General features: G+C 39.4%; 1 protein-coding gene and 1 long non-coding RNA gene across 3 annotated transcripts in view; one reads left to right on the plus strand and one right to left on the minus strand.

Moving 5' to 3' along the window:
- Positions 1–13,372, minus strand: part of LOC116695344 (uncharacterized) — a 95,269-nt gene that overhangs the window by 34,228 nt on the left and 47,669 nt on the right. For both annotated transcript variants that reach the window (XM_032525555.1, XM_032525554.1), the window contains 2 exons: positions 4,408–4,507; positions 1,618–1,676 (listed from right to left, as the gene is read on the minus strand). In XM_032525555.1, the coding sequence (XP_032381446.1) occupies positions 1,618–1,676; positions 4,408–4,507 (159 nt within the window). The remainder of the gene's footprint in view (positions 1–1,617; positions 1,677–4,407; positions 4,508–13,372) is intronic.
- On the plus strand, positions 198–8,253 carry LOC116695380 (uncharacterized). The gene is made up of 3 exons (XR_004333441.1): positions 198–209; positions 2,441–2,445; positions 8,153–8,253. It is a non-coding gene; the product is annotated as an uncharacterized LOC116695380 (long non-coding RNA).

The following is a 13,372-nucleotide window of genomic DNA, read 5'->3' on the forward strand; positions in this document are numbered from 1 at the left end:
ATGAAGGAAATGCAGTACCTTGTGACTGACATCCTGCTCAAGCAAAGTTACACGAGAATTTTGTAAACAGTATGACTACATCAACACAACACAAAGCCAGTGAAACTCGTAACTAATCATCCAGGCTAGTCTTACATAAAATGCACACTTCAATTTGCTGCACCCTCCATTTGCATCCTTTGTCCACTCAGACATCTGAACCATAGACTGTGGCAATTCAAGGAACTGCAGTTTTTGGCACTTTGTCTGAACACTGCTGAAGAGAAGTCTAAGGCACGTCAGTGACGGTGACACACTGGCCTTAAGCCACTACATTTGGAGATTCTCACCTTGTCTTTGTATGTTTTATGCAAAATATCGGTTTAATACAAAAGATCTTTCTTCAAAGACAAATACCCCAAAACATACAAATCATGCCGGGGGATAATGATACAGTCAGCTAAGTTGGATGTGGGTTGGTGTGTTTATTAGGCAGAGTATGTTATTCAGACAAAGACATTGAGAAAGGCAAGCTTGCAGTTATTGATAATGGGGCAGAAGGATATATACATGCTTCTTGTTTGCTTTGAGGCCTACACTTCGTTTTTATGTACATTTTAAACCTGCACATGAAAGAACCTGAGTGGAAAATGCTAGACTGGAAAAACAGTTAAAATATTTCAAAAAAGTCTTTAAACTTGGCTGAGGTGGGAAAGATGGTCTATAAATCAATTTGATCAAATTGATATCAATGATAGAAATAAGCTACACAAATGAACTTGAAACTGACTTCATGAATATAAATTTTGATGTTGCAACTTAAACGTCACTCAAGCTTTCACTGAAGAAATTAAATCTTGGCTAAAATTCTGTAAATCTGGTTAAAATACTTTTGGATACAAAGTTGGGTGGTTACACTGCTTAACCCAGAATTCCAATCGGACATGGCTTTATGGTGTCTACTGGGAGTGTTTCTCAAGCCTCTTAATTTATCCTATTCTTCAGTAACCAGATTCTATTGTTCTATTCATTGGTGTTAGAACTTAATTCACAAGTGTTACTTACCTGAGTTAAAAAAGGCCATTTTAAATGTTTAAGTAGATAATATTCGGAACAAAACTTTAAAAAATATTTTCACTGAAGTAAGAGAGAGAGACAGCAGTTGGAGAGCCTGTGCGGAGATATGAATAACCTGATTCCCCTGTGTGCTTTGTAAACATGATAACCCCAATATTCATGTCCATGTTAACGCACATGATTCAAACTACATGCTAGCTCCGTCTGTGGATTTAGCGATACTGTCCAGCAACCAGTTTATCTACGGATCGAGTTATAAAAATGCATTCTGATTGATAGTGGATGGGTTGTTGGTGAAGTACCGGATAGGCCTAATTAATGTGAAATGTATTACTGTGAACAGAGCAGAGAGCAGAACAGAGCCGCTGCTGCTCCTGTGTGCATTTACACATTGTTATACTAGATGCATTGCATGTCTCACGGAAAAAAAATGTACGCACAATGCGTACAGGATTAGGGTTGCCGGCGCCAATGCAGCGCATCATAAGCTATTTTTGAATTCAGTACAGTGAGCATAGAGATCAGAAGTCAGTGCAGGACATAGTAAAGGACTAGATTTACCTGTGTTTTGTTGTGTGAGATCTGCGAGAAGAGCAGAGGCATCACGTTTACAATCCCTCCTGTTTGGGACAAAAACAGAACAGCAGGTCAATCGCTGTGTGAAATTTGGCATTTTTTGGGTAACACTTTATTTGAAGGGGTGTGCATAAGCATACACTGTCATTAAATGGTTGGTTTTTACATTGACTGTCATGTGACCAGGCTCCTCTCCTTAACCTGATTCTCTTATATATGCTGTTATAGTTTTAGACTGCCGGGGGACTTCCTTTGACACACTGAGCTGCTCTCTCCTCTCTCTTTCCATTTGTGTGCAACCATGTCCCAGAAATGCTTTTGTTATTAACCCAGCTCTGGGGAGTTATTCCCTGGAGTCATTATTTTTGTTTCATGTAACATGTTTCCTTGGATTAGGGTGCAGCTGTGGCCATGGTCCTGCTGTGCCCTGCTATGCCATGAACTACTACAACTACCATTTCTAGTCACTTTTCCATTATCTTTTATTGTGACTGTTATTGCCACTATACATTACACCCCCAACCAGCACCGTCAGACACCACCTACCAAGAGCCTGGGTCTGTCCAAGGTTTTTTCCTAAAAAAGGAGCTTTTCCTCGCCACTGTCACACTAAATGCTTGCCCTTGGGGAATTACTAGAATTGTTGGGCCCTTGTAAATCTTAATTATAGAATGTGGTCTAGACCTACATTATCTGTAAAGTGTCTTGAGATTACTCTTGTGATGATTTGATACTATAAATAAAATTGAATTCAATTCAATTGAATGTGACCATCATAATTGTCATGCAAATTTTTCCTTGACCTCAGGTAAAGTGAAACAATTTGGACTTATTGTGTAGTTTGCTTTCACCATGAACTGCTTTTCTAAAAGTGTCCTGAATAATACACAAGGCCTGATCTGAAGTAAAATCATTTGGACTCGTCCTGTCATAAAAGTTATAAGACAAGTGAATGCAGTACAGAGGGAATATAAAGTGCTCATATTATGCTCATGTTCAGAGTTGTATTTAGAGGTTGTACCAGAATAGGTTAACTTTGTTTAATTAAAAAAAAAAAAAAAAAGAAACAACCATATTTTTGTTGTACTGCACATTGGTGCAGCTCCTTTTTTCACCCTGTGTGTTGAGCTCTCTGTTTTAGCTAAAGAGTGAGGCACCTCACTTCTGTTTCTAGCTTTGATGAGAGTCACAGATGTGCAGTACCTTGGTTAGGACTGCGCACGTTTGTCACAGAAGTAAAGGCTGGACTACAACAGAGCTGTTTGGAGCAGTTGGTGAACAGGGTTTTCTGTTGGAAATGGTAAGTCCCTTTGGGGTGGACTTTGGGCTTTTTCACTTTCTAAATCTATAATGTGTACGAAATGATATTTAAAACTAAAAAGGAAAGAAAAAAAACAAAAAGCATAATATAAGCACTATATAAAGACTTTTGGAGAGGTAACATTAGCTTTAGGCTATGGATACTTCTTGCTAAAGTATCCGTTACTGTATTTAACGGCCCTTAGCTAGTTTGCTTGAAGACATGCAGGAAATCATCACAGATTGGACTCGAACCCTGGACCTCAGCGTCGATATGTGCCCACATACCCACTGAGCCAATCCGGCCACAGTTCAATGCAATGTAAACACATAAGTGGTAAATAGTTTATTAAAGATTAATAATTAGGCCTGCCATGACATATTTATGACAGGTTGTCAAGGTTAATGTCAAGTTGTCATACCAAAGACATGACAGGTTATATTGTCTTGCTTATGTAATGTCAAGTTGTCATAACACAAACATCTCAAACAATGCTAACTTTGCATTAAAAGTGTCATCATTTAGCAAAGGACACTTAATGACAAAATTTATAAACATTCTAAAGACTGCATGTTCATGTGTCATGTCAGTCTAATGTCACACCCCTTCAAATAAAGTGTTACCATTTGTTCTTTACAGCATGCAGACAAAACTTTATAAAAATATGTTTTTGCAATCTTCATTCATATATTCTGTGGGCTTCTGTTACTGTACCAGTCCTTTATTTCACGTTGTACCAGCAGCACACCAGTGTGTCATCACTGTCCACTATGCTCTTACAGTAAAAGTAGGCCTGGGTTTAAAAAAATAGATTTTAATTTGAATGATCCAAAATTGATTCTAAAATTCTGAGACTGATCTTTTCACCCTAGGAGATCGATCTCGGCCAACATTACTGCCTTTAGGAGGCTGAAGTGGGCTCTTTTAACATATATTTAACATATTGGTATTATATGAAACTAGACGACATAAGGCATTCGTTGGTACCAACCATGTCATGGGGGGCTAAATAACGCTCATAAGTTGCAAAGTGTCATGCCCATTTTCAGGACCATCAATGAAATGTAGGGCAATGTTTTTTAGGGTGTTTGGCAAGATCTGAATCATACAGTACAGCTTTGTTCATGGTTACACTTGAAATATGTCTTAAGCATTATTTTTAGACTTTAACGCCTCTTTTACTAGCAGTTAAATCACCACATTTCTTTATGGCCATAGTATTTTCACATTAAACAAATTAGCCACTGTGCTTTGTTATGTTCAATGTTTTCCAAATCTGGTTAGCAACTTTAATTCCAGGTGTCCTGTGCACTGGAGTAAGTCCATCATGGGCCTTCATTATTCTGGGCCAGGAAAGAAAAGGTTTTGTAGAAGAAGGAGCGTGAACTGGAAAAAATAACAAAATAAACCTGGGCAAGAAAGGTGAAAAGATGAAGAGAGAAAGAAGGAAATGGAGCTACAAAGCTGATTCTCACCCAGGGCCACAGTGCCCATTAGGAAAGGTTTTCCCATCTGACTGAAGTCATTGTTGCTCTGAAGGCCGACCTCTGACCCCACTGCAAAAGTCACAGCCACCTGACAGACACACACACACACACACACACACACACACACACACACACACACACACACACACACACACACACACACACACACACACACACCACACACACAGTTCAGTTCAGTTGTTTTCAGGTTTTTCTCTAACATTTACTGTATATGTAATGTAATTTTATCTGAACATGGACAATATACATTGAAACATTAACCTTGAATAAGAACAAGGAGAGATACACTGCACCAGTTTGTAGCACAATTGCTATTTTTCCCCCGTTATTCCCTGGGCAATATTTGATGCAAGTGAATAACAAAACATCAGAATATAACATTTTACAAACACATTCACACCTAATTTACAATAATACAACTATGTGCTAAGTTGCATCAATACAATTTTCACAGGCTCAATCGTTCCCACATCCTAAAACCAGACCCCCCAACCCTTGCCCATAAAAGTCCTAACCCCTCCCTTTACACACAAACACACACAAACACACCACGCACACACACACACACAGCATAGCATAGACAGTAGATTTGAAAGAGGGTTATAGCCTCTTCGTCTCCTAATTTTTACATATGATTTTGTTCATACTTTCTGTGATTTCATATGTTAATCTGTGCTTGATTAATTGTGTGCAACAACAATGATATCCTGTTGGTAGTTTCTGTCTATTTCTGTTTAAAGTGTCAATTGGCTGCACAAAGAAGATAGGATCCGTATTGAAAAGGAAAACAATCCCCAGTGGAAGCTGTGGTGAAGCATTCAACTACTACAGTGAAGACAGGAACCTGTGCAACATTCAGGGAAATACAGTAAGTGGCTGCAGTCTGTGTGTCTGTGTCTGGCCAAAAAGAGAGTGTCCAAAAAACACAGTAAAGTCAAAAGTAACCTTTGTGTTTTGACTTTAAGTGCAACAAAAACACACTGAGTTATGTTTCCGGAGAGATGTGAAAACCATTTCACAGCCACAGGTAAGCCATAGAGGTGAAGGAGGAAAAGACGAGAGAGGAGTCGGATAACAGCAAGACAGTGTAAAGAGGAAGAGGAAGAATCATCCAGAAAGCAAGGAGAGAAGAGAGTTGACACAATTTGACAAAAAGGATGAAAAGTAATGAGAGAAAAGTAGCAGGGAGGGGTGTTGAGTAAGAGGACAGGATTGATTGGTTCTAATGACTTCTACTAGAAAATACCGTTTGTAATCTAATGCTTTTTAGATTAACTGAAACATCGGAGAGGCTTCTTTAAAAATCTTTAAGTAATTGTCCAGTCATCTAACAATGGACTGGTTTCACACACACACACACACGCATGCACGCTCGCTCTCTCGCTGGCACACACCCTCACACACACACAGCATGCCATAAACCTAGCTGCATTATCCTCTTTGATGATTTGACCGACCCTGCACCAGGCGGCAATATACCCCTGCTATCATGGGCGCCAGCAGCATTATAGGTTCAATGACAACTTTATTAGAGGTGAGGGTCTGGAGTCTTAACCAATTATAAAGCCTGAATAAATGTCACGCTAATTATTTCCAGAAAGCCGTGAAATTGTAGTCGATTCTCCATGAATAATCTACCTTTCAACACAATTCCATAGCTCGGTGCATAAGATTCATTTAAAAAGTGTGTGTGTGTGTGTGTGTGTGTGTGCAGGCAAAGCCTCATTCAGGCCTATTTCACAATGACTGAATAGTGCTCTTATCAAGGTGTATCAACTTCATTTGGGCGTAACTGTTATTTTATTTAGCTGCAGGTTTCTGTGTGCAGCAATCAGTCACATGTCAGGCCAATAAGAGCTGCTGGGGCAACGCATTGATTTAGACGAGGAGAGATGAGAAAAGAAGAGAAGAGGCGATGAAGTGAGGAGAGAAAAAGAGGAGAGAATATATTGTCATAAGAGAAGCAGTTGTGATTTTAATCTTAACTTAGCACGTTTAAGATGCCTATAGAAATCACCATTATAATGGTAGTAAACTTCTGATATTCTGTGTTATTTATGCACTAACCCTTCTTAAAATCATTTTGATTTACCTGATTTCATGATAGATAATGGGATATATTATAGTTGCTTGATTATCTTTGACTTATAATCAATTCTTATTTTCATTATCAGGAAATATAGATATCGTCATGATTAATATCTATTCTGTGGTGGAATCCCCAGAGGTGCCTGAAAAGATTAATACAACTCTTGTGTCCTGTAATTATTGAGCTGGAGCCATGGAGACAATAACAGCGGCGTAGCTTAGGATAAAGACTGGAAGCAGGGGAATAAAGCTAACCTTGCCAAAACAAAATGTTATAATATGATATTCAAGAAGAATATATGAGATATAGATAGATACTATTGGTGAGCTTTAGAAGGTTTGGCATACTTTTTAAACTTTGGACGAAGCAGGGCAGCAGTTCCTCCCTGCTTCCAATCTTCATGCTAAGCTTATCACCTCCTGGCTCTAGCTCCACACTTAGCAGACAGACATGAGATCGGTTTATCTCATACATATGAGATAAACCTTTTTTCCTTATATTGCCCCTCAGGGCTTCCGTAGCAATCAGTTTTGACTTAATAGGAAAAAAAACTAATGGCTGACTTATGATGACAGCAGCTATAATGAGGTAATGAGGTGAGAACTGCTGGAACGCTGGACAACAACAAGTTCAAAAAAAGGGTTTCAGTCAGGTCAGAAGATGGGCCTCACAGTTGCGAGTTTGATTACTGAAACTTGGCCCTGCACACCCATGATCCAATAATTTAAATATTTTGGCTTATTCAACTTTATCCAGTTCTGTGTACAGACGTCTGTGCACAGTAAGTGTGGGGATTCTGTCTGGCATACACAGGCATACCCAAACTGACTGGTAGGGATCATTAAAACAGATGCACACACTCTACAAATCACACTCAGACATGGGACATTTGCTAATGACCTCAGACTCCCATAAATTAAATTTCAACTGTGACCATCACTGCTACGGGCATGTACAAGTTGCGGTGATGGGAATGGGTTCCACTATTAGTGTCCTAAAAGAAAACAAAGTGCTGATGGGTCTATCTGTCTGAAGTATCAGGTTGCTTACATTGGCCTTTGTTTCACCAGAATCAATCCCAATCAACAAAGCTGCCCTTGGGGCTGCTTTCATGTCTCCCACTCTGCCTCTCTACGGACTTCCAACAAACTCTTATTTAAATCCAGCTTTAAACATCAGTCAACTTTATAAGTTGTTTACAGCCAAGGTTTCACGTTTACTTTTCATAAAGTTGACTGAAATGGAGTAGATGCAGCTATCTAACTTTGGCTAAAGTGGTTTGTGCAGCAGAGAAACATCTCCCTGAGGGCAGTGTTTGGAGATCGGAATAAATTATGGACCTCTTTTTTTAGGATTATATTCCTGTGAAGGGAGGCAATCAAAGAGACACCAACGTTGATTTTGTTTTTAAAATTTTCGGAAATCTTGGGTAATCCTGTAAAGACTATTTACAAGCCTTTTCTGACTATAATTTTAAATTAAATTAAAAAAGTAAAACATAGTATACATTTTAGACTTCTGTTCTTATTTAAAATGGCTGTACATACAATGCATAATATTAATATAGCAGTAAACTAATATTTGCTATGTATATCCGATATAGTGGAGTAATGGCATCCTAAGCATAATGGACAAAGCTTCTGGGTCTGAAAAGTGAAGCCAATGCGGAAGTGCCTTAAACCTCAAGTCTGTCTAATTTCCAGCAGGGGGCGACTCCACTGGTTGCAAGAAGAAGTCTGTTTCTTTAGAAATCTAAGGGAAAATGAGCCTACTTTTCACTTGATTTATTACCTCAGCAAACATTTTCATAATAACTTTATGGTCAGAACCACTAGTATCAAGTCTTTTTCAATACAGCATGATGTTCATTTTGCAAATGATGGTGCCATTAATTTTAAAATTGACAATAAAGCTCTATTTCTAGCTAAGAAGATAATATGTGAGTAACACAACCTTAGGTTTACTTAAGATGTTTTGTCAGAAGCTAGTCCCACAAACTCAACCTTATATCCAGCAGTGGAGAATTGGAGAAGCTAATGCTAACACTAGCCCGAGCCCTGACGACTGTAGCAGCTACCATGTCCGGCATAGGTGTAGATTTTGGGGGAGATGCAAGGAATTTGTCCCCTACAATATTTCAAAGAGGTAGATTTGTCCCCCTCAAAAACATGAAAGACAACCCACTCCGGTATATATAATCGTTCAGGGGGCTCAAAACATGTAAGCAAAACAAGAACTGTCTACTTTGCAACCTTGGGGGGGGTAAAAAAAACACAAAAGGAGAATGATGATAAAAATGTAAATTCTTGTGATATTGTTGTCTTTTATCTAGCTTTAAATTCTGGCGTTAACGAGGTCTCATTCTCTCAAAGATTTGTTGTTGTGATGTACATGATTCCTTAAAGGTCCCATAAGCATGAATATTTCACTGTATGAGGATTTTTTTCAACACTCAGGGCCCTGAGGCCATTTTTACAGTTTAATTTCCATCTGGATTTATTTTATAAAAAAGCTTGTAAAACATCAACCCTGTTGTCTACAGTCAAAATATGAACATCATTTTTTTAAGACAAACTGGGTTATTGGAATATTTGGGTTGCAGTGAGGTCATTTGCATGTTAAAAATGGTTGTAGGGCCTTAAAGATAAATAAATAAATAAATGAATCTTTCAGATATGTATTGATATCACAGACATATAAGTAAAACCTAAGCCATTTTCCATTCTAAAACACTTCTCATATGTCTTGGGAGTCACACTGTGAAGAAATAATCATTAACTTATACAGTTGAAAAAATACATGCATTTTTTCCAAAAAAGTCAAGACGTTTTGCTCTCATGACATTTACTTATGCCAATAATAACATAATAATGTCATATTTATTGATATTACACCCACAGCAATGTTATACAAGCAAATATGTGTCTAAATGTTGCATAATTTGGCCTTCCATAGAGTCTATAGGCATTTTTGTCCCCTCTGGCCTTCCATACACGAGGGGTGCCTTTATCTCCCATATATGGGCATGTACTTCCTGAAAAATAGGCAGGACAGACACAGAGCGGGAGATCAGAGATTAGACGAACGATTCAGCGGCAGAGATGAGCCAAAACGCGATGAATTATGGACATAAAGTGGATCAATCTTGGATATAACAGTATGGATTTAAAGCCCAAAGAGGCTGAAGTTCCAGGCTGGATAGAAAATCCCCTGTAGAGGCTAGAAAGACGGGGAAAAGACCGCCGTAAAGCCGAAAACGTCAGAATTTAAACAAAACCGAAAGTGAGTAAATCGCTTGTATGGTTCAAAAGTTATTAAACTATGAATCAGAGGTACTTTTTTACTCGTGGGCGAGTGTCTCGGGCTCAGAGGGTTAACATTAATATGAGTTCCCCCAGCCTGCCTATGGTCCCCCCAGTGGCTAGAAATAGTTATATTTATAAACCGAGCCCTGGGTATCCTGCTCTGCCTTTGAGAAAATGAAAACTCAGATGAGCTGAGCTAGAAGCTTATGAGGTCATAAGGGGCAAGATTACCTCCCCTTTCTCTGCTTTGCCCCCCAAAGAATTTGGCCCACGCATGAGAGAGAGACATCATGGATTTCAAACAAGCAAAGTGGCAGTTGGTCAAGGCCACATGCATAAGAATTCCCCAGAATGCAGGAATTGAAGTGTTTGAGGCTCATCATTTTGTAATGGATGACCCCCAGATCCCTCGTTTATCATGTGTTGAAACGAAACCAACGCCCTTGCTGTCATGACTCAAAACTGGTGGCAATGGCGTCTGCTACTAAAGTCTGTAGAGTAAATGGGACCACAAATGAAAAGCCAGGTGGAGGAGGGATCCGTCTGCTCTGTTTGACTGATGGTACCCTTTACTTTACATAATGAATCATTTCATTATGTAACTAGAAGGGTACTCGTAAAGCGCAGATCTCCTCCAAGGCCATGTGATGTTAAAGAAAGTGAAAAATTCCTTTGTCCATGCTACACTCTTCTACCAAGTTTCATAATAAATCAGGCCAGTATTTATTTTCCATAATCCAAGACAGGCAGACAAGCAAACCAAACTGAAGAACATACCCTTCTTGGCAGCGATAATGATGTAAGTCATAAATACTAGGGTACATCAATGAAAGCTTTTCTTGTAAAAATGATACAAAATGGGATTAAAATAGTCATTGACAACATTTATGTCTGTTACATTGACTTTGACGCTTTACAGTAGTTGCTGACTGAAGGTCATACTTTACCCACCCTTTTATTTGCCATGACATGACACTTATTAAATTCCCCTGTCTCCCTCTCTCTACCCCTTCTATCTTGGCAGCTCAGAGCCTGGAAACTGCTGTTTTCTTTCTAAGTATACCAAGATAGAAACATTAATATTGCAGCTATAAAGAGAAAAATCGCATTTGCTGGGCCATAAAAGGCTGGTGCTTGACGATAGTGTGTTTTATTCTGGTGCAGTCGGCCTTGCCTGGCCGGCTCTCTCTCATATTGATGCAGAGTACAGGGAATGGCTCTCAGTGCCCTGCTCCACAACTGAACCTCTAAATCTTAACACCGAGACTTAGCTCTAGGACACATTTCTCTCCTATTGTGTGTTATGTGTGTGCATGTTGATACCAATGAAGGAGTTTCTGTGTAAATGTCGCCATCTACAGGGTGCAGATAAAACAACAATATGGTCAACCTTCTTCTGAAACTTGGCCTCAGAAATGACTACATAATTGAACCTCTGTGGCACAGACTCAGTTGAGATTACAACTGTGAGTGAGCATGTGTTTAAGTTTGTGCATGAAAGCATGTGTAGTGTTTTAAGTTTAATTTATTCTTCACTAACGGAAGATCCTTCACAGAGTCATAAAGGTACCACTGGCTGCCTCCTGATCCGGAGGGATGAAGCCATTGATCTGATGTTAGAGTATGGATAGATATTTTCCTACATCTTCAACATCTACTCATTTATCTCCATTCATGGCTTTATCTACCATTGAAGACACCGAGGTCCAGACCTCAGTATTATTCTTTCCCAAAATGTGATTTAACTGCCTAAAAATAATGTGTACAATGCCAAGATACCTCTTGTTCCTCTGTCTGATCATCACCACCATCATTGTTTGTCTGTGGGTAGGTGACTGAGTAGGTGGTGAAGGGGAATATCTTGTTGTAACACAGTGGTTTTTGGGTATGGTGTCAACAAACAGTCTGGACCCGCTGAATAAGCTTTTCTTTTTTACTGACTACAGCAGGTAGGTAACCTAGGCCAATTAACTAGTAGATATCTTAATGCCAATTACCTTCAGACAGACATCTGACAAAAAGCTCCCTTGCTGTTGCGCTGCGCTAAAACAGCGCTGTGGCCATTAATGCCATCTGTTGTTAACGTAATGTTAGTTAGTTCCACTTGAGTGAACGTTACTGTTAGCTTATATAGTTGGCTAGATGGTAAATTGCATGATGTAATAACGTTAGAATTATACTAACGTTAGCAACGACAACAGCGCCCTGTGAAACCAATTACCGTATTTTTCGGACTATAAGTCATCCTTTTTTTTCAGTTTGGTTGGTCCTGCGACTTAGGCTGAATCTCATTAATCTATCTTACCCCTACCTCTTACCCATTCCCTTAAGTTTTGGGCGTTCATGCGAGACCTAGTGCTGTCCCAATTCTCTTTTTTATTAAGGGCTAGGGCTAGGACGAAGGGGTGTATATGTATGTATTGAATGGACTTAATGCATGTATACATTAGTCTGCATTAGCTGAATTTTGTTTGATATCAGTGCACAACACTACTTGCTTTGGAGATATTGCTACGTGCTTTACATATACCGTCCTGTATCACAGGGACACAGCAGCTGATTCACTTTATACTATATATACCGTCCTGTATCACACAGGAGGACACACGCCAGCTGATCCACTTCACACAGGGACGCAGGACACGCAGCAGATGATGTAACTGTAAATGTGCTGTTTTATATAACGCTTTTCTAGTCTTAACGACTACTCAAAAAGCTTTTACATCATACAGGAATCATTCACCATTCACACACATTCATACACTGTGGCCGAGGCTGCCGTACAAGGTGCCACCTGCTCATCAGATAAACACACACACACATTCACACTCCGACGCGCAGCTCGGGGTTCAGTGTCTTGCCCAAGGACACTTCGACGTGGGACTGCAGGGCCAGGGATCGAACCATTTTCCGATAGGCAGGCAACCGCTCTACCACTGAGCCACAGCCACCCCTCCATGATCCCCCCCCATGATCCACATTTGGGCTGAAAACGAGCAGAAGTTTCTTAAATCATGTGATCATGTTGTACCTATTCATTATTGCATTGGTACCCTAATTATTGTAATCATTTGTAATGAATTCCTGTTCATGCACTTGTACATTGTTGTCGGTTATGATACGGGACACAGATGAAAGAAATGTGAGGGAAGGGTTACTGGCCAACAGGCATCAGACTGGTCTGGAATATCAGAATAGCTGTAGTTAATTTGTTTGTCTTCTGTGTCTTTTCTTTAATTTTATACATTTGAGTGCCTTTTTATGTGTGTGACATAACCCACGAAACTGACATAGACACACTTGCAAACGGCATCTGGGAAGTTTGCGATCAATACTGTATGGCGATGTAACGAAGTGGTGTCCCATTTTATAGGGATATGTTTTCACCCCTAGCCCTTACCACTTGGTTTCAAGGACCAAGGGCTAGGGGTAAGGGTAATTGGTTAGATGGAGAAATGGAATTCAGCTGAAGTCACACCTGACTATTTTAGTCTGGTGTGACTTATATATCAAAATATACATAATTTAAATAACATGT

The sequence above is a fragment of the Etheostoma spectabile genome, chromosome 9 (genome assembly GCF_008692095.1).
Source record: "Etheostoma spectabile isolate EspeVRDwgs_2016 chromosome 9, UIUC_Espe_1.0, whole genome shotgun sequence".
Lineage (NCBI taxonomy): Eukaryota > Metazoa > Chordata > Actinopteri > Perciformes > Percidae > Etheostoma > Etheostoma spectabile.